This window comes from Cyanistes caeruleus, chromosome 18 (genome assembly GCF_971803275.1).
Source record: "Cyanistes caeruleus chromosome 18, bCyaCae1.hap1.1, whole genome shotgun sequence".
In the NCBI taxonomy this organism is placed as follows: domain Eukaryota; kingdom Metazoa; phylum Chordata; class Aves; order Passeriformes; family Paridae; genus Cyanistes; species Cyanistes caeruleus.
The window spans coordinates 12,411,320-12,433,867 of record NC_141718.1 but is presented as its reverse complement, the minus strand read 5'-3'; the positions used below and the strand labels follow the sequence as shown (position 1 = coordinate 12,433,867).

General features: G+C 47.1%; 1 protein-coding gene across 17 annotated transcripts in view; it reads right to left on the bottom strand.

Moving 5' to 3' along the window:
• Positions 1 to 22,548, bottom strand: part of MTMR3 (myotubularin related protein 3) — a 74,637-nt gene that overhangs the window by 5,496 nt on the left and 46,593 nt on the right. For 11 of the 17 annotated variants that reach the window (XM_086856569.1, XM_086856570.1, XM_086856556.1 and 8 more), the window contains 12 exons: positions 19,857 to 19,953; positions 18,946 to 19,059; positions 13,027 to 13,232; positions 12,708 to 12,839; positions 10,740 to 10,851; positions 9,802 to 9,997; positions 8,123 to 8,308; positions 6,569 to 6,739; positions 4,220 to 4,365; positions 2,173 to 3,562; positions 346 to 456; positions 14 to 102 (listed from right to left, as the gene is read on the bottom strand). In XM_086856569.1, coding sequence (XP_086712695.1) covers positions 14 to 102; positions 346 to 456; positions 2,173 to 3,562; positions 4,220 to 4,365; positions 6,569 to 6,739; positions 8,123 to 8,308; positions 9,802 to 9,997; positions 10,740 to 10,851; positions 12,708 to 12,839; positions 13,027 to 13,232; positions 18,946 to 19,059; positions 19,857 to 19,953 — 2,950 coding nt within the window. The remainder of the gene's footprint in view (positions 1 to 13; positions 103 to 345; positions 457 to 2,172; positions 3,563 to 4,219; positions 4,366 to 6,568; positions 6,740 to 8,122; positions 8,309 to 9,801; positions 9,998 to 10,739; positions 10,852 to 12,707; positions 12,840 to 13,026; positions 13,233 to 18,945; positions 19,060 to 19,856; positions 19,954 to 22,548) is intronic. The other 6 variants (XM_086856565.1, XM_086856567.1, XM_086856564.1 and 3 more) reach the window with 1 other exon arrangement.

The window sequence follows — 22,548 nt, the reverse complement described above, 5'->3', positions numbered from 1 at the left end:
CTCTCTCCGTTACCTGCAGTGGTGTTTCCGACTGGCGAGCCAGAAGGCGCTGTCGCAGCCGTAGCAGTGCGCGGCCAGGTGATCCGGGAGCCACCGCGTCACCTGTGGGGACGGCCACCGGCATCAGGGACAGGGCAGAGCAACACTCCTGAGCTGAGCCCCCTCCCCAGCTCCCAGAGGTTGTGCAGCAGAGGGCTCATAGGCACAGGTACTGGTATGTCAGGTGTGAGACCAGCGGAACACAAGGAAAAGAGTTCCCAAGAAGTGGCACACGACCAAAGGCTGGAGGATAATTTGAATTAGGATTATCCCAGAGTGAGCAATTTACAGGGATTTAGTCTGTACCTCTGTATCCTGTTTATCCACCTGTTCCCAGCTGGCTTCAGAGAAAATCTCTGTGCTGCAGCGAGACAAGCAGTTCTGATCCAGATTGCTTTCCGAGTCGGGAATAGACGTCTGTTGGCAAACAAACACAGCTGAACGGAACCCCCCAGATCCCTGTTCCACACAAATAAAACCCAGAAACCCCAACAGGGCAGCTCTGGACCCTCTGGTGATAGGATGATGCGAGGCAGAGTGGACTCAGAATCCAGTTTCTGCTGCCAGGTTCTGGAAAGGCATTGGGTGATTAACCAAAACCTGCTCCCTGTGGGTCCAATTGTAGGGTCCTGATTCCTTTCCAAGGCTGCTTCACTTTCAAAACTATAATTAGTAATACAGATATCCTTTTGTTGGCAAAGATTCTGGAAAATACAAGCCAAATTGCATATGGAAACTCAGAATTTGAGCCATGTATATTCTATGTACATGTTTTGGGAATAATGTTTCCTTAATACAGTCTATCCAGGTAGAGGTGGATTTTAACTCACTTAAAACTCAGCCAGCCCTTAAAATATATCAAAATAGCAAGAAATCTTGAATTAATGCATTTTTATGCCTGAGGAATGGATAATCCTGGAGTTCCAGAGGAAAACCTGCAGCTCCCAAGCTGAGACACAAACAGAAGGTAGAGATCACATCCTTAAAAATGGGGAATTTTCTGGAGGCACTGCCAGCCCTACACTGCAGCTCCTCAAGGCCCCGAAAAATCGGGAGCAGAATCCATTAAGCCAAAGCACCCAATTTCTCCAGGGAATTCAAGCTTTTAGCAGTGACACTGAGCCAAATGAGCACCTTATGCTGCATCTCCAATGGGAAGAGCCAAGAAGACTCCAAGGATTTTTCACAACAAACGTACCTGGGACTATCCAGCACCTCTGCCACTTCTAAACAGTGAATTCAATAAACAGAAGCTGGGAACCTCCTATAAATATTTTTCTTTTTCAATTTTGCAAGCATATAAACCATGTAGGAAAAGGAAATTTCTGATGGGTGTTGCAACATTCTCATGAACTACAGGCAAGTGCTCAAACCCACAGGAAAGCACAATTCTCCACAGAAGTATTTACTTTTACAACTTTAAACACTTCCAAATAAAAGCACAAATGTTTTAAAAGCTTCCTTAAAATTCTTAATTTGTTGACAGAGAAACCCTTGTTGAAATACAGCTGCCACAAAAGCTCAGGTAATTTACTCTGGTTAATTTAGAATTCTAGAAATTAATTCCAGTCATTGAGCCTGGAGCACCTGAAAGGGATGGTGTGACCCTGATGGGTTTGAGCTCACAGAGCTGCCAGTGCAGCTGGAACCTACAGAGAACCAAGGGAGCATGGTTCTATGCTGCTGTGCCAAAAATGGCACAGGAAAATATCTTTGCCCTATGTGAAGACAGCAATAAACCAGGGGTTTGGTTGGTTTTATTGAGATTTGGTAAACCCAGGGGTTTGGTTGGTTTTACTGAGGTTTGGTAAACCAGGGTTTGGTTGGTTTTACTGAGGTTTGGAAACCTGGGGTTTGGTTGGTTTTACCAAGGCCAGGGAAGGTGTTTAGGGATGGCCAGGAGTGTGTGAGCTGCTGTGCAACACCCATCTTGAAATAAACCTTTCAGCTCAATCTGAAGTTTGGTGACAGTATCAGTCATCAGTATCTGCCACTATCAGGCACTCAGGCAGTGTCTGCCCTCTTCAGGATGACCTGCAGAGGTCTGCAGGAGCCCAAAGTCAGGCCCTGAGCCGTGAGCCAGGAGCTGAGGCCTCGGTGAGCTCCGTGCCCGGCCCAGTTACGCTCACTCACCACTTCGTCCCCGTAGTCGCCGTTGAGGCGCAGGGAGCTGTTGGGGAGCTGGCTCTCCAGGCGGCTCTTCAGCTCCTGCACCTGCTTCTTGAGGGTCTCCACCTCCTGCTGATGGCCCGTCTCGATCTGGCGCAGGCGCTGCTGGATGATGTCACTGTAGACGGGCATCCCGTCGTCGTCCAGGTGGCTGCGGGCCGGCTGGTCCGGGCTGCCGGCCGGCTGCTTCCCGAGCTGGCTGCACATCCATTTCTGCTGCAAGTTCCTCAGGTGGAGCTGAGCAGAGCTGCAGCTGGCCGCGGACACCTGCCGGCTCAGCGAGGCCTTGATCCGCCCGTCCTCGCCGTTGACGCAGTGTCCGTTGGTGGCGGGGAATTTCGGGGCCGTGAATCCCGCGGGTTTCTCCACCAGTTTGTTCTCCAGCTCCAGCTCCCCGTTATACACCAGCTCATCTTTGCGGTCTGCTAGAGGCAAGGCACAAGGGGAAGGCATCGGGAGGTGTGTGGTGCTGCTACCAGAAGTCCTATGCACTCTTGATCCCAGTTTTTGGAGCTCTATCATGCACTCCCCCTCCGGCCTGTTCTCCAGAGTTCGGGACAGCTCATCTGCGCTGTTGTTGAAGGGGTGAGGTCTGTGGCACGGAGCCCTGGGCGCGAGTTCGGCCTTTGCTTCGGTCTCCGTTAAGGTTTCCGTGGAGCTTTCAATGTTGGATGTCCTTTCCTCCAGCAGGGCTGTCAGAGGGAAGGCAAGGCTGGCCTGGGCCGTGCTGTACGGGCTCTCCGCTTCTTCACCTTTCCCAACACCTTCCTCCTCTGTGTTTGCAGCGTCTCTGTTTCCGGAGCCCTCGGAAGGAAGGGCCTGCAGGCCTCTCCCCTGAGGCACCTTCTGGAGAGCACTGCTGGGGTCGCTGTGCTCATCCTGCTGTCCTTTCAGCTCTGCAGCACCGTGCGAGGCCGGGTGGGGGTTGGCTGTGGGATTGTTCGTTACGGTACCTGTATCCGCCTTGGCCTTTTCCCCACACAGACTGTCAGCTCTCTTCTCCTTATCCAGGCCAACCTCATCCCCTTTCCCTGCTGCCTCCAGGCCACCCCTCAAGTGCTCCTCCAGCCCAACATCATCTTTAGTGGCCTCCTGCAGAATGTTCTCCATTTGTCCCTCTGCCACCCCGGCTGCCACAGAGAGCTCTGCCCCCACGGGGGCCCTGCCCTGCCTGCCCAGCCCGTCCCCCTCGAAGGGGTCGTCCCCAGGAGGGCCCAGGCTGCTGAGCTCCAGGGACCGGCGGTGCTCCTGCCACTTCTCGTTGAGGCTGGGGTCGCTGCTCCGGCGGTTGGTTGTAGGCACGCTGCTGTCACAGGCTGTCGTCAGATTGTCGAAGGATCTTGTCTTTGGTAGCCTGCAAAGGGACAAACAATCCCACTCCCAAGTCAGAGGATGTTTTTATAACATTGAGCTACTGTGGTTTAAAACCAGCCCCCCAATTAGGACAGTAACAATCTGCCAGCTAATGGACTTGTGGGAAGTATTATCCAGGAGCACATTCCGACCATCTGTAGTGCAGAGCTGCTTCAGTACCTCCTTTGTTTGCCATCAGGAAAATATGTTCAACCAGACTTCAAACATTCCCAGATTAATCCCTTTACCAGCAAGCCCCAATGCTTACAGCCTGGTCACACCTCCTAATTAACATGTGCTCAGAGTCACTGTACAACAAGCAAAGAAATGGTTATGCAACACTGAAGTAGAACTCAAATTCAAGATAATCAATGAAAGCTTATATCCCACAAGGACAGAAGGAATTCTCTGTGGCTGTGTGACACCCAGAGTTTAACCCTATTTTCCCAGCTTCTCTCTGCCACTCTGTCAGCCCTGAAATGTGACAGCTTCCAAACCCACCCCACGGACAGGCTGTGCTTGGGCAACTCAGTCCCATGGTTCTGCCAATACACCTGGGAGAAATGCTGCCCTCCCACCCCAGCGTTCTCCTTTCATATCCCCCAGTATTCTCTGTTATCTTACTTTACAGGATGGGATTTCTGGGCTCTAGGCTCACCTGCCCAGAGGCTGCTCTTCGGGGCTAGAGCCTGGCACAGGGTACGGGGCACAGGTGTCGTCGGCGGGCGTGGAGGGGGAGGAGCAGGGCAGGTAAACAGCGCTCCAGAGCATCAAGTTCCGCACATGGCACACGGGATACAGCACCTGGCAGGGGGAGCACACGGGAAGGGTCAGCTCCTGCCTTCCAGAAGGAGAAGTTCAGCTCTGAGAGGGGCAGTTCACTGGGCAGGTCTCAGCTGGGACATGTTCAGCCCATGCCAAGGACTGGTGACAGCTTTTCATCAGGCACACTTGAGGCTAAAATGACCTCTTGTGTCAGAGGCAGAACAATGCTGGCCTTCAGCTCCTCCTGAATGAACTCTGCAATGAGCTCTCTGTGAATCCACACCTTTACAACTCATGGGATTCAGTGGCTCGTTGTGAGTGCTGAGGTTCCCTTGTGTGTTGTGTTAGACCGTGCCAGAAGGAGCTGAACTCATCCCATGGACCCCAATCCACCACAGCCCAGACTGGCTCCAGAGCAGGCACTCATGGCTACATGCTCAGTACATGCACAAGTTCTTTCAAAAGACAGCTTGCTCTTAAAAGGGATTCCTTGATTGGGAAATACATTTTCTGCTTTACTTTAAAAACACCTGGGCTCATTTTAGCAATTCCACTCTTTTCCAAGTAACTTTCCCATGGGAAAGCAGGCAATGGCAGGGGAAGAGCTGGCTCCACCACACAGGCACTGCCCAGGCTCCCCAGGGAATGGACACAGCCCCAAGGCTACCAGAGCTCCAGGAGCATTTGGACAATGCTCTCAGGGACAGGGTGGGATTTTAGGATGCTCTGTGCAAGGCCAGGGGTTGGACTGGATGATCCTGCTGGGTGCCTTCCTAAATGAGGATATTCTGTGATTCTCTGAACACTGCTTCCCTGGCACTGAGCAGGAGAAGGCCTAAGGGGTGGCTGCTGCTCTTAAACAGCTCTGGCTCTATAAGAGATGCAGCTGCACCATAGGCATCTTTTAAAGCCTCAAGTAAAACCAAAAGAAAATGAACCCAAAACAGGAAATTACCTGAACTCCCCCGTGCTGAAGGAGTGTCCTTGAATTTCCTGAGAAGAGGGGCCAAGAGGGATAGAGCACAGAAGGGCTGCCCAAGGACAGACCTGTCCACACAGTCACTGTGAGAGCCCCCTCTCTGCTCCTCCTGGCATTTTCATGGAAATCTAGAGCCATCCACAGCTTTAAGATCCCTCCAGGCTGTGTCTGTTCTGCCTCATGAACTCTCCCCAGGAGTGTCAGGTGGGAAGGCTCCAAGGACTGGTTGCAGTGACAGCCCAGAGCCAGGGCACACTCAGCCAAATAGGGGTTCAGGGGAGTAGAAGATTCATCTTTTTTACAACCACTGTGGCCATAAAACTCCTTCCTGCTTAGTCAGGGCTCAGTTTTGCTCTAACAACTGAAAGCCACATCCGTCATACACAAACCCACTGCACAGTCCTTACAGTTCAGTTTATGACATCTGATACTTTGATAAATAAAAAGGGTTTAAATATTTATACAAGTCCTTGCAGTCCTAACCATGATGTCATTTGGTGTTTGCTCTCTTGCCCATGCTCTGCAGCCCTGAATCCCTCATGTGACCTTGCACCAAACACACAACTGAGCCTCTTCCCAGCATCTTCAGTGAGCTCCTACCATGGAGGAGCCAAACTGAAAACCTAAAGGTATCAGGAGAAACAAAGATACACTAAATAATCGGAGCCGCTTTTTCTGTTTAGATTTAAAATGAATTTAGACACAGTGTCTAGGTTTGCAGGCAATTTTCTGTCACTCCTCTGACACAGCTCAGTTCTCCAGAGAGGTCTATTTATCAAACACTGAAATGTTTTCTGTTACAAAATATAGAATATTTAGTCACAGAAAACACATTTCCAGCGCAGAGAAATTTCTGAGGTGGCATTTGACATTCCCCAAATATCAGCAAAATTAACCCAAGACTTCAAACACCAGTCTGAGCTGGGTGTTCCAGGGTGAATGTCAGGGAGAGCTGAGCTGATCTGTAATCATCTCTCTGTCCATGGTGACAGTTCAAAGAACCACACAAGGGTTTGGGATGGAAGGAGCCTCAAAGCCCATCCAGTGCCACCCTTGCCATGGCAGGGACACCTTCCACTATCCCGGGTTGCTCCCAGCCCCATCCAACCCGGCCTTGGGCACCTCCAGGGCTGGGGCAGCCGCAGCCTCAGCTGCACCCCGTGTCCCACTGCTGGGGTGTTTCTCAGGGGACCCCCATCTGTGGGATGCTGCTTGGGGGAGCAGCCCAGGGCTCCCCCCCCAGGAGGGGATTGGGGTACATACAGATTCCGACTGGGAGGAGTAGAGCAGGTTTTTGAAGGCTTTGTTTGCTGCCCGCAGCAATGACCAGACGGAGCAGGTCCGTTCCTGAGTGTGTTTCTCTCCTCTCTCTTTCGCATTGTTGCACAGGAATGTTCCAAAGAGGCAGGAGTAGGTGTGCTGCACCAACTTCACCTGCACAGAGCCACACACACACGGTGTCAGCTGGCACAAGGGATCAGCCTCACCCCCCTTCCCTGACCAAACCCCTCCCCAGGGCCCACACCAACCCATGGCATTTCTCACATACTTCCTTACAAACCAATTGCAAAGGAATGCAAGGGGAGAGGAATCTTTGAAAATCATAACTGAACAAATTCAGGAAAAAATGTAATGCAGAAAAACAAAATATTTGTTCCTAATCAAGTTATGTTGATATAAACTCATTGCCCTGCAGGCCAGGAAAGCAGAGTCACGATTCCTCTGCTACACAACATTCACTCAGCACAGAAATGCTGATCATTAATCACTCCATGTTGGGCCCAGCCTAACAGATGCCAGCTTAACTTCAGGCATATCAATGACTTCCTTGGGATTACCCAGATGTTTAAATGAAGACAAGTGGTTCAATACCATAATAAATTAGGGGTTCACTCTACAAAGGCCAGCACACCACGGGTATGTTCTCTCCCAGCCCGTGGAGATTAGCAGTGTGCTGTGAAGCCAGTTACTACCTCTTGTATCTCATTTCACAACTGAGCTACTCGGGGACTGTACATGGGCTCAGTTACATGGCTGAGCTGGCAAGTGGTAATTCCAGTCAGCCACAATCACAGGAATGTGCCTTAAATCTCTTAGTGGATCAGACACTTCGTAAAAACTTCTGCTCTTCAGACTAGTGGTCCTGCAGCCAATGACTGCCACTTCCCCAGTGATCTGAGAACTGACTTGGACCATCCTGGGTGAATTCCTAATAAGAATGCTGTCAGCTTCCAAAGAAGGTAAGCACAGCTCCTATATCCTACACATCTTCAATGAAGAAACTGAAAAAAATGAATGGAGCAGGTTGTTTTTAGAGGAGGAGTATTCAAGTCAAAACAAGATTCAAGCAGGGGGGAGATTGCATTGGCAGTAAGAAGAATTTTTTTTCAGGATGTGTGGATGTTTCACACCTCTTAGGTGAGACTATTCAATTAATATAATTTATTTCTTTAAAGTCTAAAAGAAGTCCTTGAGGCTCCTGCTTTTAAGAGTGAGCAGACCCTGTGGGTTACACAAGTTCTTTTGTCCCCTGTATCTGGGCAGATTTCCTGTTCCATTTATCATATGGATATACAGAGAGCATATACAGAATATATTCATATATATATATATATAAAATAATGGAATGGATTGGGTGGGAAGGGACCTTGAAGCCCATCCAGCTCCACCCTCTGCCATGGGCAGGGTCACCTTCCACTATCCCCACCCAACCTGGCCTTGGACACAGAATGTCACAGAGAGGTGACAAGATCCGCCCCCTGGGCTCTCCAGCGCTGTTTAGCAGCAGTGTAATAAACCAGGAGTCTCCCAACTCACAAGGAATGCTTCATTAAACTCGAAGGAGCAGGGGAACTGCCTCTGGAGCTGATGGACACAGTCCAGCCACTGCAGAAACACCGGGCAGCGCTCATTGAGGTCGTCTGAATTCTCCCCGTGGCCACAGCGATCTGCAAACTTGTGGCCAAAATCCAGCCACTCTGTCTCCACTAGCACCTGGAAACCCTGCAGGGAGGAGAGAAGAGATGAAGAATTCCTATTTCTCCTTTGGTTCAGTTTTCTGAGATGGTCTGAGACTTGTGGGAATCGCTGTGTCCTCTCTCCTATTTTCCCTCAGCACTGGGCTCATTACTTGTCTTTACTGCTTCCCCTAACGCCTCTGTGCTCTGAAATGGAATTAGGACAGATAAGGGTTCCCAAATGACACAAACAGGAAAGGGAATAAGGCAGGTTAAGTCCTCAGTGACTGGCACGGGGTATCCTGATATGAGCCCTATCTCATCCAGGCAGTGACAAGCAGGAACTTCATTTTGCCAAAGCTTCTGGATCATGGTATCCAGTACTTGGACAAGTTATATAAAAACTTTTCTTGAAAATGATGGTCAGATCCACTTGTCAGGAAATAAAACCATCCATCCACAACAGGACATCCAAGAGCAGGTGCTTGTCTGTGCACACAGCAGTCACAAGGTTGATTAAAGGTTCACTTGAGTGATTTTTCATGAAAAGGGCAAAGAACATTCCCAAATAGTGCCTGGGTGAGCAGCTGAATGTCACACCTTGTCTCACAGGACCTGAAATCCATCACAAGGCAGGAAGGTTTTGGTTCTTAGCGGAAAGAAAAATTGTAGAGAATGTTTATTGAGTCAAAAGCTGTGATTAGAGCCAAAATAATGGCTGACAGCTGAAAAGCTTTAAATCTGACAGCGCTGAAAACTCATTTTCCTCAGTGTTTCTGATCCTGGTACAGACAGCTACGGTTTATGGATTGCTCTGGGTGACAGGGAAGGCCCAGAGTGTGCACAGCACAACTCTGCTCCCCAAGCAGGAAGGACAGCACCCTTTGGAGGACCAGAAGCAGATCCTGTGCCCAGGCCAGAGCAGTAAGTTTTGCCTGATGGATGCCAGCTTCTGGAATCCATGTGGAAAAGGATCCAGGAAGTTTTCACATGTCCACCCAAAAAGCAGTTCCAGCTCCTGGTCTTACTGCGTGTGAGGCTTTAAGCAGCAGCTCACAGCAGTGTTCAGACAGAGTTCTGTTCTGCACAACAAAGGCATCTTGCCTGTGGGCTGGCAGATGGCAGCCAGCCAGCACACATCCCACTGTGCTGAAAAGTGATGGAATGGGGGAAAAATCAGGAGAAATATAACTCACAGAGGGCACTGAAAATGTGAGACTGGAAACCATGCAGTTGAGAAATGCAGCAAAGAGGAAGGCTCTATCAGGGCTTGGCTGAGAACCTGCAGGGGTGCAGCAGAAGCTGCAACTGCAGCACTTTACTCCACATTCCAAAACTAAATATGGGGAAACACAGACCATGACTGTGCAGTTACAGCAGAGGGAATGTGAGCTACTCCTGAGTTACACATGTACCTACACCTGGGAGTAACTGCAGACTATGGGTGACAAGCTCCTGCCAGCTTCAGTGCCTTTACCAGGCGAGAAACCTGAAATAATTCACAGCCAGACCCCAATGACTCCCAGCTGCTTCACCCACCTCTGTGGTCCTGTAGTAGGGGTCCAGCAGGAGTTTGGCCAGGGCCACGATCTGGGGCGTGCGGTCCCAGCCGTCGGAGCAGTGAACCAGCACCGGCCGCTGGTCCCGGTCCACGGCGTGCACCACGAGCAGCGCGGATTTCAGGAGCACTGACAGGTGCTGCAGCCACTTGGTGCTCTCCAGAGCTGACAGCCAACTAGAGGGAAACCAAGCAAGACAGTTTTTGCTCTTTTAAAATGCTTTCAGGTTTGGATGTCTGAGTTTATCACGGCAAAGCTCCCGTTTCAATAAGCTGTGAGTGTCACTCTGGAGCATTTTTCACTTGTGTCTTGTTAAGGCTTTCTCAGAGGTGGAAGCAGCAAAACCACGTAGCCAACCCAAGGAACTGCCAGACTCTGGGATGAGCTGAAGGTTTGGATCTACTTTGAAACCATAGAAGGCTTTAGCAGCAAATTCCAAGTAGGGAAATGGGAGGGAAAACAGGACTGGGGTAACTACAGTGAGGACCCAAGCTCACAAGTTCCCAAGGTGAGGGGACATTACAGGGTAGTTACCCCCCCAGCATTGGAGGGTTATAGAATATTCTCCTGAAATGACATTTTAAATGAGTGAAGTACATGGAACATCACCACAATTTTCCAAAGGAGAGTCAATGGTGAGAATTAAAGGGCTAGGAATAGCAGATCAGCCTAAGTGTGAGTGTTCAGAAGCCCACCAGAAGGAACATTCTGGTATCAATATTCAAGGTTACACTTTAATTTCAGAACTCATTTTCTATGTTCACTTCAATCAGAATAAACCAGTGACTTCCATTAAAATGGAAGAACATAGTGCTATTACCAAGGGAAAATCCACTGAATTTCAATTTAAAAATCAGCAGAAAAATGAGGCTGCAGAAACACGGAACCAAAGGCCCAAACCCCCAAACTTCCACTTACTTTCCCGGATCTGGCATTTGTGTGCAGAGCAGACGCAGCGACTGGAAGCTCTTCCGGATGGAATGGATGTTTGCCATCCCCATGAACACCACTTCACAGTTGGGGTAATATTCTGCAGGAAAAGAGCAACACACAGAGAAGAAAGTAACAACTACCTTTCTAAAAGATTTTTTTTTTTCATAAAAACAAACCTCCGTTGCTGTGGACAGATGAAATAATCTGTTTATGATTCTCTAAGTCCTTGGAGCTCACTGGGTACTCCAGACATGACAGCCCAGCAAAACAGGAAGCATTTAGCAAAGACCTGTTGTATTTATTTCAAATGTTTCATTTCAGGTTACAAACAGTAGAGTGCAAACCTCCGGGAATAGGGATATTCCTGTGCTCCAGGTTCCAGAATGTTTGTTAGAAGATTGAGAAACATCAAAAGATGTGAAACATAAATAATATTTAATTGGTAACTTATGGATTTAAGTTGATAGATTTTGGATTCCTTTTCCTAAGCCCTCAAAAAGGCTGAAAGGTTATTTCATCCACTGCTTTCTTCTGAGGGGGAACTGTATGAGGAAGCATCACACAAATGAGAAACTGGGAGTTCAGGAAAACAGAATATACATGGAATTGTTTTGGAAGTGCTCAAGCAACACTGGAGGCCTGGACAGGCAGGGCCAGTGCACCCCTGAAGAGGAAAATACCAGGTCAGTAGTTTTCCCTAGATTTAGTCTTCCCTCTGCTGTAATGCTTCAGTCTGCACAAGAATGATCACACAGTAACTAAAATGACCATTTCTACAGGAGAAGAATAATCAGGATTCAGAATCTGGGATACTGAGTGCTTGCATAGGAAAATTCAGGAGTCTGTGATGTTTTGTATCATTTGATTTCCCAGCTCTTTATCAGCCCAATAAATGCTGGGCCAAACACAATGAGGGACTGCAACTCCAGGAGCAGCCTCAGACAGTATCAGAAAACTTCAGGGCTTTTTTTTGTATTTTTACTGAATTATATCTAAAATAAAGCACAGCATAAATGAACTATTTTTATACAGAGAATGAAGCAGACCTGGTAATACCTGCATAAAATTTAGCAGCAAAAAGCAATACAGGTTTTGTTGAAGGTGAGAAGCTGCTTGAAAACCTTCTCCATAGAATTAAAAAAACAATATAGAAACTTCCTGTATACTCTGTTTTTCTGTTTTGAAATTTTACTTTCTGGTGGAGAATCATTTAGGGGTTTTGAGGTGTTAAATGGAAACTTAATTTTTTTTAATTGGTGGCTACAAATCAAAATGCAGCTATTGCAGCAAAGACCATAACAAAAATAAATGGTCAAAAGAGCTTTCGTTATCTTATCTCAAGTTTTTCTGTCTGGGATTTTTTTCCAGCCTCTCCACCCATGGAATTTTAACAGGCTGCATTCATACCCAACAGTGACCATAAATAATATCTTGTTTATAAAGCCACCAATTCACGAGTGCCAAAGAACACAGAAAGTGGTGTTGCAACTGTATTACACATGCAAGGTGAGGCAGGATTTCAGTTGCTATGATACAAATACTGAAAAATGCTCCAGTTTTAGGGAAATTGCTGAGAACTTGTATTTTGCACAACCATTCTAGAATATTTTCTCCTCTGCAGCCAGTGGGTTTTACAAGTTCAGGGGTTTTAGACATGAGCACACTGGACACCTTTGTCTCTCTCTACATCTGACTCAGCAAGGGAAAGCTCTTCAGCAGATTCCACAGGGTTCAGCATTTACTGAGCACTGTTGCCAGCTGGGTTAATGGCCTGAGAAAAGACTAATTAACAGCTCAACCTGCTCTTTGCAGGGCTGGCTGGGGGCTGCCATGATCCAGAACGTTCTGACAGATGAGCAGAGTACAGGCAGTGCTGAAGGGTGTCAGGGCAATCACACTGGAGCAAATCCCTTTGACTGATTGCCTGGAAAGCTGAGGAGGAATGCTGCTCACCTGGGCACTCACAGCCACCCCCCTTGGCTCTGTTGGCCACGGCTGCTGCGTAAGATCGCGCATCCAGGATCAAAAGCTTCTGAGGCTGGATTGCCAAACTCTCTGCTCCTGAGGCATTGGAGATGGAGGAGTCTGGGGAAGAGGAAACAGGTGAGGAGCTCAGAGGGTCTTTTTGACACTGGTTCCAGCATGATTCCCTCAGTCCCACCATGCACATGCTGGGGACTAAATACAACAGATTCACTCTGTTACAGCACCGCAGATTAAACTTTTGCATAAAGCTCCGCCCTCGACAGAAAAACAATGGTGACAGCCTTACCAAATTCCACATCAGAGAGGTCCCCTCCATTGGACAAATCTCTGGAACAATTCCCATTCATTAACTTGTTACTGTTGGACCTGGAGTCTGAGGCACAGGCTTTGGCTACGGACTGGACCAGGTGCTCATCGTCGGCGTTCCTCCAGCCCCACCAGCTCACCTCGGGCTGGCCGCAGCGGGAGATCACTGCCCCATTGCTCTGGTGCCTGAAAACAAAGGGAATACAGAGTCAACAATCAGGATGAAGAGCACAGAGGGCACAAAAAAATTCAGTGGAGTGCTCCAGTAGCTTCATTCCTACCAGGGAGCATCATTCAGCAGTTATCCCCACCCTGAGATTCAGCTTCCCTACAGAATGATGGCTGTTACCACAGACACTGACAGGTGAAAGTCAAAGCAAGGTCAGGAAGAGAAAACAAAGCATTTTCTTGCTCAATATTATGGCCTGTTGGCCAGTGAAAGCTGGGGAGTGTTTTGAAACAGCAGGTGAGACATGAGAGAGAAATTCAACATGGCTGGGGGATAACCAAGGACACCCTAACCTAGAAATGGCTCTTGTGTCCTGGGAGGTGACATTTTAAAAAATTTTTTTTTGTTTCACATTCTGAAGAGTTAGTAGTTATTTCTTTAAATCTGACCTGGCTTCTTGTACTACACATAAAGAACAGATCTGGAATAATTAAAACTTATTGAACCATTGCAAACATGATCTGAAAAAGATTTGAAGACTTTCCCCTATAATCTAGGACTGAAATGTATTATCACAGTAATTCCACTGACATCTCCCTGCTGCCACCAGCTCTGTGACTCCCCAGTCACCAGAGTGTTTGCAGCTGGCAGGAACAACCTTCTCCTTGACCTTGCCCAGCAGCACCCTGAATTGAGGGAGCTCAGCCCTGGGGAAAGGAGGCCCAGCTGTGGGTGCAGAGGCCAGAGCAGCACAGCCACAGCTTCTGGGCACCCCAAAATGTTTAATCCTTGTCTCATGTCCCAGCTGAAATATCCCAGCACTCATCCACATGGCTCTTCTCTGTTTAAGTCAAAGGATCAATAGAAATGTTTGGGTTGTGAGGAGTCCTAACACTCACCCAGTGCCACTCCTACTATGGGCAGGGATACCTCCCACTGTCCCAGGCTACTCCAAGCCCCATCCAACCTGGCCTTGGGCACTGCCAGGGATCCAGGGGCAGCCCCAGCTGCTCTGGGCACCCTGTGCCAGGGCCTGCCCACCCTGCCAGGGAACAATTCCTGCCCCATATCCCATCCATCCCTGCCCTCTGGCAGTGGGAGCCATTCCCTGTGTCCTGTCCCTCCATCCCTTGTCCCCAGTCCCTCTCCAGCTCTCCTGGAGCCCCTTTAGGCCCTGGAAGGGGCTCTGAGGTGTCCCTGGAGCCTTCTCCTCTCCAGGTGAGCACCCCCAGCTCTCCCAGCCTAACTCCAGAGCAGAGGGGCTAAAACCCCTGAAGCAGCTCCATGGCCTCCTCTGGACTGCCTCCAGCAGCTCCAGGTCCCTCCTGTGCAGGGCCCCAGGGCTGGGGTAGCTCTGCAGGTGGGGTCTCACCTGAGCAGGGCAGGAGGGCAGAATTCCCCCCTCCCCTGGGCACAGGTACATTTCTGGCAATAACAGCTTTTCAAGCAGAGGTGCCTCTGGGCCATGCTCTCCTCACCCAGGAGTCCCCCCTGAACCCTGCATTTCCAAGGCCTGCACCTGCCAATTACAATTCTTGTATGTTATGATGCAGGAAGAGATTTTAGAGCCTTCCTGCAAACAAACTGCCCACCTCAGAGTTAGGGCAAGCAGGAGTTGTTCACTTCCCTCTAACCAGGGAACCCAGAGTGCCGAGGGTCAGCTTAACCTTTAAGCAAATCTTAACAGTCTCAGCCCTGAACAGGAAGTCATCCCACCCAAAGCAGCCAGTGTTGACTTTTTGGCTCTGAGCACTGTGATGGATGTTTCTTGAGGTGTGACACGCTGGTTTGTGCTGTGCTGTCAGAGCTGTCACCCCGGGTGCTGCGCAGCACCTCCTCCACAGTGTCCCCGCGGGCACCGCGTGGGCGCCGCTGCCTCCTACTCCTCATCCAACAGCAACACGGGGACCAGCTCTGTGGTGCAGAGACTCCAAGTGATCCAACAGGCTGGGATACGTTTGAAGTATTTCTCATAGCTCTTTTCTAATTGTTTCATATAAAATCCCTTCAGTGAGGGGAAGCACTGACATGCTGTGTTAAGCGATGCGAAGGAAAAGCGATGTGAAGCCTCGGCTCTTACACCAGGTGCCAGCCGACTGCAGGCACAGGGAAATGGATTTCTGCTGGAATTAATAGCCTTCCACAACAGCTCTACCCATAGAAAATTAGTTCAGGAAAAAATACGTGCCAATCACTGAAAGGCCACCTAGTTCCCCACTACATTTGCACAAATAAAAGAAAATAAAACATCATTATACGTGTAAGAAATCTATTTTGAACAGAGCAGCTCATTTCTTTTTCCATATGTTCTCCCAGATTTCATTACTACCTGCTGCAGAATAATTTTCATAGGTTCATAAAGAGTTGTATTTTCATCTCCAGGTCCTTGCCTCACATTATACAAATAATGAAGAATCATTAGGCCAGAAGATGAGCTTCTTGGTGGCTGTACAGTCCCTCCAGTGCCCTGCACAAATCTGCCACGTTCAGAGGTACCAGAAATCAGCACTCATTTCTAGCTAGGGGCACACTGGAGGGCTGAGGAATCCCACTCATTCCAGCTGGACTGGCCTCAGGGATAAAGAACAGCCAGTGTGATGCTGAGATCCCCAGGGATAGAGCTGGGGTAAGAGGGCATCACACAGAGCTCAGGAACAAAACAAAATGAATCAAAAAATTTAATGCAAAACCTCCATGGAAAATTCCCTAGAGACAAAAACACCCGCAGCCCCCTGCAGAAACCAAGAGTAAATCAGCATCAGGTAACTCTACAGCCCTTTACAAGCTGTAGTAGAGCTGCAGGATGCACGTACACCTCTGCACAGGCTTCATCCTCCCCATGTTCAAACCACCTTGGAGTACTACAATAAATCCTCCAAGACCTTGGAACCACAAAGCAGGGAGGAGCAAGGAAGGGTGAACTGTGCTGCATTTCTGAACCATCAGCACCATAATGGAATCCCTTTGCTGCAGTTTAGGGATGTAACTCAAGGCAGGAAGCGAATTTCTGAGTGCCACAGGATCCCTGGGGCTGTTTGGGGCTCACCCTCAGCAGTGCAAGGCTGAAGGACATTTCCATGCAGACAGCCTCCAGGGACGCTCTCCTGGTGCTGTTTCTACAAGGTAGGAAGCCCTCTCCACTGTCTTCCCAAGAAATCCTAAGAGCCTTCTCCATCACATTGATTTTCTGGGGCCAGATTTATCTACATAAATTATTGTTTCCAGAGAGCTTGTGGCTGTGGCTGCTCCTGGATCCCTGGAAGTGTCCAAGGTCAGGCTGGGCAGGGCTTGGAGCAGCCTGGGACGGTGGAAGGTGTCCCTGCCCATGGCAGGGGGTGGAATGAGATGAGCTTTAAGCTCCCTTCCAACCCAATCTGTGTTTCTGTGACTCTATGAAATATGTGAATAGGTTTAAAAAAATTGGAAACAGAAAGAAAAACTGCAGGGTCTGGTGTGAGATTTCTTTAGAAATCTGATCATAGAATGGAAGCAACGCTCCTGACAGTCCAATCCCCGTGGAGAATTCCTGGAGCTTGTCTCCAAATCAGCCTCCTGGGCTTTTCAGTCTTGACTGCTGCACAGGAACAATGAATTTCCTGTTGCCAATGTCTGTCTCTGGTCTTTGTCCCAGTGTTCTGTATCTGAAACAAGTGATTTGACTTAATTTAAAAAAATCCTGATTACTTCTTTTTCCCCTGAAGTAAAGTAAAAAGAGGTTTAATAATGTAATCAATACTGACACTGAAATAGTTAAGTCCCGAAGTAATTCCAGTGGATAAAAAATGTTGAATAAGCTCTTGCCCTTTACTCTATCAAAATAAAAAAAAAAGCTTGTTTTGTGTATATATATATATAAAAAACTATATATTTAATTCCAATCATAGATTCATGGAACAATTTGTGTGAGAAAGAATGTTAAAACTCATCCTGTTCCACCCCCTGCCACAGGCAGGGACACTTTCCCCTAGATCAGGATGCTCCAAGCCCAATCCAACCTAGAAATCCTCCTCCCCTCACTGCTGTGAGCTCTATTAGAGTCCAGAGTGATGAACTGGATGTCTTGAAAAATCTATTACTAAATGTCAAGATAAGGAAAAAAAAAGAAACCAAAAAAGAGAAACACTTTTCTCTCACTGATTTGAAGCTCAGCAATGAAACCCCATGTGTGGTTTATCACCCAGAGCCTCAGCAGAACTGCAGAAAATTGAACATGGGGACAGAACAATTTCAGTCTCTGTGGTCTTTTGACTTTTCAATTGCTCTTCTATAAATCCCTGGAATGCAAGGTGTTCACAGGAATGAGAACAAAGTGCTTTCCTTCTGTGCAGTGATGACAGGAGGGGGAATGCTGCCCTTGTGAAGTGTGTTTGCAGGTGAGGTGTCCCCTAATTGTGTGCCAACTGCAGAAAAGGCACAAAAGCTGAACCCAAACCCACACATAAATCATGTCATTATCCTTTATACATGTATCTAATATATATACACACATTTAGCACTCTAATAATATAATACCCAGGTTTTTAAAGGTCAGTATATGCTGGAAAGCATTCTCCCCTTCCCAGAGCTGAGCAGAGGAGGGAACAACCTCACCATTCCAAAAGAGACCTCACTAAACCCCTTTGTTGTTTGGGAGGAAAAGGAAGAAAGACAGAAGGATTTAAAGATAATGGTTTGCGGCCACGAGCCAATTTGTTCTGCCTTCACTGAACAAGAACTCTTAAGCTCAGTAAATAGAGTTTTGTGGCCTACAGTTCTCCTGCCCTTGGCCCCTTCAACACAAGCTCAAGGATCTGCCAGCTTTCCTGCTCCCCATGTGCACAAGAACGGGGCCGAGGCTTAGGAAACATCAGTATTCATTATTTTTTTAATCCCTTTGTCATCTGATGTTTTAAAGAGATTTTAAAGATTTATGGGAGGATAATCATCCCAGGGAAGGGGCCATGGTATTAAATGACAGGTTTATAGGATCATGGGATGGTTTGGGTGGAAGAGACCTTAAAGCTCATCTCATTCCGTCCCATCCCCTGCATCTTTCACTACATGAGGCTGCTCCAAACCCTGTCCAACCTGGCCTTGGACACTTCCAGGGATGGGGCAGCCATCAAATATCCACAAAATTCAAAATATTTGAAAAAACAGATGCTGAAATGTATTTCTTACTAAAGAAGCTGCCAAAACTCAGTCCTCAAACAAGAAGTTTCATTATGAAGAACTGCTGGACTCAATCTAGGGAAGGGTCTGTGTGATTAAAACGATCTTAAATACAGAGATAGAGCTAAACTGTACATTAATTTTTAATGTGAGTTTTAGATCTCCTTCAAGTAATTTTGGTATTTGTCCTTGTTTATACTGCAGTCTGAGAATCAGCCAGATGAGTCAGGGAAAAGCCAAAGGAGTACCCAGCCAGGGAGACCATTTATCAGTTCTCCTCTGATGTCTTCATCTTCCATTTTTGTATTTTCATATTAAGAAAAGTTAAAAATCAATCTTAACTGGGGTGACTGCCCCAAGAATGATTTGCAAGAGATGCAAATGCTGAGTGCTCCTCCAGTGTGTGTTTGGAATTCTAAATACAACCCATTATTCCCACTCGGAGTGCACATGGAGCGTCTGCCTTACCCAGAGCAGCCTGAGCACCTCCCAGAATTCCCAGATATGACTTACTCCAGCTTTTCTCTGCCAGGACTGCCCGTTCCCAGCCTGGTGAAGGCTGTTGCAGCTGCCCCTCACCTGTACACCACAGCAGGGATGCGCTTCCAGGAGCGGAAGCTGGCCACGCTCTCCAGCTCCTTGTCCGTGATCCAGGCGGGAACGATGATTTCCTGGGGGTAACTGCCACACAGCCTGGGGGGGAAAGGGAGCAAAGTCAGGGCTATGGAGCAGCTCCAGATTTCCCAGAGAGCACAAAGCAGCACTGGAGGAACCTGACAGTCCTTTTGCTAATTCCTCCTTCCCCGGATGTTAATAAACTCCTCTTTTCCAGCATGAAATACAGAGGGATGGCTCTTTCTCCTTCCCTCGACTCGCAGAGGAGATTCCTCCTGCAGGGACACCAGCCCCCAGCTGGGAGTCATTATCCTGCACAGGCAGAGCACTCAAACTGCACCATCACGAAGTGTTCCAGCTGGGTTTGCTCTGAGCTGGAGCAGGGATCAGCCAGAACACCCTGTCCCCCCAGCTGGGGATCACAGAGCACCTTCCTCTGCTCGGAAGCATGAAGAGAGCTTTTGTCTGTACTTGGAGTACCTCAGAAAGCGTTTTCTCTTATTCATCTAAAATTTAACTCCCCCAAACCTGTTTGGGTTTGTTTTTTTTTTTAAATATGTGTCTTTGTAGTAAGTTAGAGAATAAGAAACAATAAAAAAAAGTCAGAAAAAGTTCAAACTCCACTCTGCTCACTTAAGATCTCCTTTAGAATGCTTATTCTCTAATATACCACATCAAAACCTGGTATTTCCAAGCCTAAATCACTGTAGCAGCTAATAAAACATTACATAATTTAAAGCACATTTTTTCTATAAACCAATGAAAATCGTAATTCTGATGGTCCCTTCTTGGGAACTGTAGAAGTTGAAAAAAGTTTCAGTAATTGAGTGTTTTGAGATGCAGTTTGGCTGTGGAGGAGCAGCCCCAGCACTCACTTGTACTTCTCATTGATGTTGGAAATCCTCCAGGCATTGTTCATATCAAACCCCATCCGCTCCACTTCGTTCTTAAACCTGGAAGTTACATGTTCTCCTGGGGATCAAGAGCAGAGGGGGAAAATGAATGGGAAATAAGGAAATAAAATTCTACTTTACAAAACAGAGAAAACCAGCACATCCCTCAGTCTAAACACACCATTTCACAGCTTTATTCTGACATTTGCACTCATGTCTCTCCCTATCCAACTCTCCAGAAATGCCAGAGTCCAACAAGGAGCTTTTCCCTGAAATTACCAACTTCTGGAAATTTATATTAAAAAACAACGCTGCAGACCAGAACCAAGGACACCAGCAAAGGAACTGAGATCCATCAGCAATCCAAGGGGGACGGTTGGAAGCTCAGAACAATTTTCTGTCAGTGAGAAGAATGTGAAGCTCTGGTGGAAAGGGTAAGACCTGGAATGTGCCCTGGAACGTGGGCAATCCATTGAATATGCATTTCCAGCCCCAGGTTTCCTGTATAGCTGCAGGCAAGTTCTGTCATTTATCCTGCATCTCAGTTTTCCGTCGTAAATTGGACATTACTCTTCCGTGAGTCATGTGGAGATAGAGAGGTAAAATGCATAAATGATTGTTTGACATAAATATCAGTCACAAGAGCCTCACAAACTCCTGGATTAATACATTAAAGGAAGTGGAATGAGCCCCATTTATTTCTTAGACACTTTTGTTTTAAAGTCTCAAAATATAATTGAAAAATATACAATGGCAATAAAGAATAAGAAGACGAAGTCTTGAAAATGAGACAAAATTTCCAGGTTTCCAGGGCTAAGAAAAGTGCTAAATTTAATGAGCATGTGAGCTGCACTAGATAAGTGATTCTGAAAGTCCATCCATTGCTTGTCTCTCTAAATTACTATATCATTAAATCCTGAGGCAGAGCAGCACCCAAGGGGGGAAAAAATCTGCTGAAAAATTAATGCTTTAAGTATTACATCTTTCCATTAAATATTTTAGAAAACCCTTAAAGTCTTTTAATCCCCCAGATATCTGTAGATACATGTTTAATTCCAAGATGTAAATGCACATGTCTGAAATTATTTTTAATGCCATGTTACAGAACAATTAGAAATAAATATAAATAGGTAAATTAAGAATATTGACAGCAGCCTAATTACAGGACTTAATTAACTACAGTGTTATAAAGATCCTTTGTCAAGAGCAGAGGTGGAATTGGACAACACATTCCAGCCAGGCAACAACCTCTGCCAGGTTTGTCCTTAGCAGAGATTTTTAAATCTAAAAATCCCACAAATTCTTTTACTGGAGCACCGCAAGGATGGGCTTCCCCATCAGCTGCTCCTTAAAACTTGTGCTACATCCTTAAGGAGATTTTTGGATAGCAATTGAGAATACTGGAAATATCCCAAATCAACACTCCTCAGCCTGGTGGGTTCTAAGAGAAATACATCAAGCTACATGAAAATTAAATATTCTGTTTGATTTTTCCCTATTAATTTTTAGCTACTGTGAAGCCACAGGTTTTCCTCTTGGAAACAAAACCCCAATCTTAATATTTTGTCCATTTCTCTTAAGCTGCTGGTATTTTAAGAGGCACTTTGAGCCAACATTGATAATGTTTAGAAGCATCCCAATCCACTCTCAAAATCCCAGGGAAAGCAAGCTCGGTATTTTGTGGCTTTGTGCTTCCTATTGGAGTCAACCCTGTGAGCCTCAGCCTGGATCTCTACTACAGACACTGCTAACATATTTTTCCCAGAAAATGTGTTCTGTTGACACTTGGATGGATTTTGAAGCACTTTACTACTTTTGTCTCTATCTATCCAATAATGGGCTCCTTGAACATAGAAGAGAAATGGCAATGTCTTGGGACTGATTTCTTCAACCACATTCACACTGATTTATTTCAGCTATAATTCAGCTCTTTGAAGGAAAACATCTACCCCCAGCCACAGGCAGTTACAGGGGAATAAAGTTCCATTAAAGAAAATTATTTGATAGACAAAGCTGCAAGAAAAAATTTTGATTGATGAAAGTTAATAAAAAGGTAAATGTTGCTTCTTTATTGCTGGCAGTGCCCAAGGCTAGGCTGGACTTGGAACAACCTGGTCTGGTGGAAGGTGTCCCTACCCATGGCAAAGGGTGGAATGAGATGGGCTTTAAGGTCCCTTCCAATCCAAACCATTCCACGATTCCACCATTATCGTAACCTAGCATCAAGCTGAAGTCCCTCTGTTTCAACAAGGGAGACTCAGTAAGTCTTCCACAGGTCTGCCAGCTCCCATTTCCCAAATTTAGTTAGGAGGGAAAAGCCCTAGGTGTGAAACTCTGCTCTGAGGAGTTTTTTGGCATTTTCCAGAAGCTGCTAATGAACTGCATGAACAGAACAGGGCCAGGGAGCTCCTCCTCCCACTGTGTGACCTCTGCTCCTCCCCAGGCACCACAGGCATGAGAGCCTGTGCCCAGCTCCAGCAGCAAGGACAGAATCCCAGGAACATCTCCCAGCCTGGTAACTGGGACACTTCCCTGAGGCAGTGAATTGTGACTGACAGGAGACTGCAAAGCACCTGGAAACCAGATTTCTTAAACAAGTGCAACAACCACCACCATGCCATGTTTGAGCTTTTATTTACTTGTTGGCTTCTAAAGCTCTCCAGCAAGGATGGTA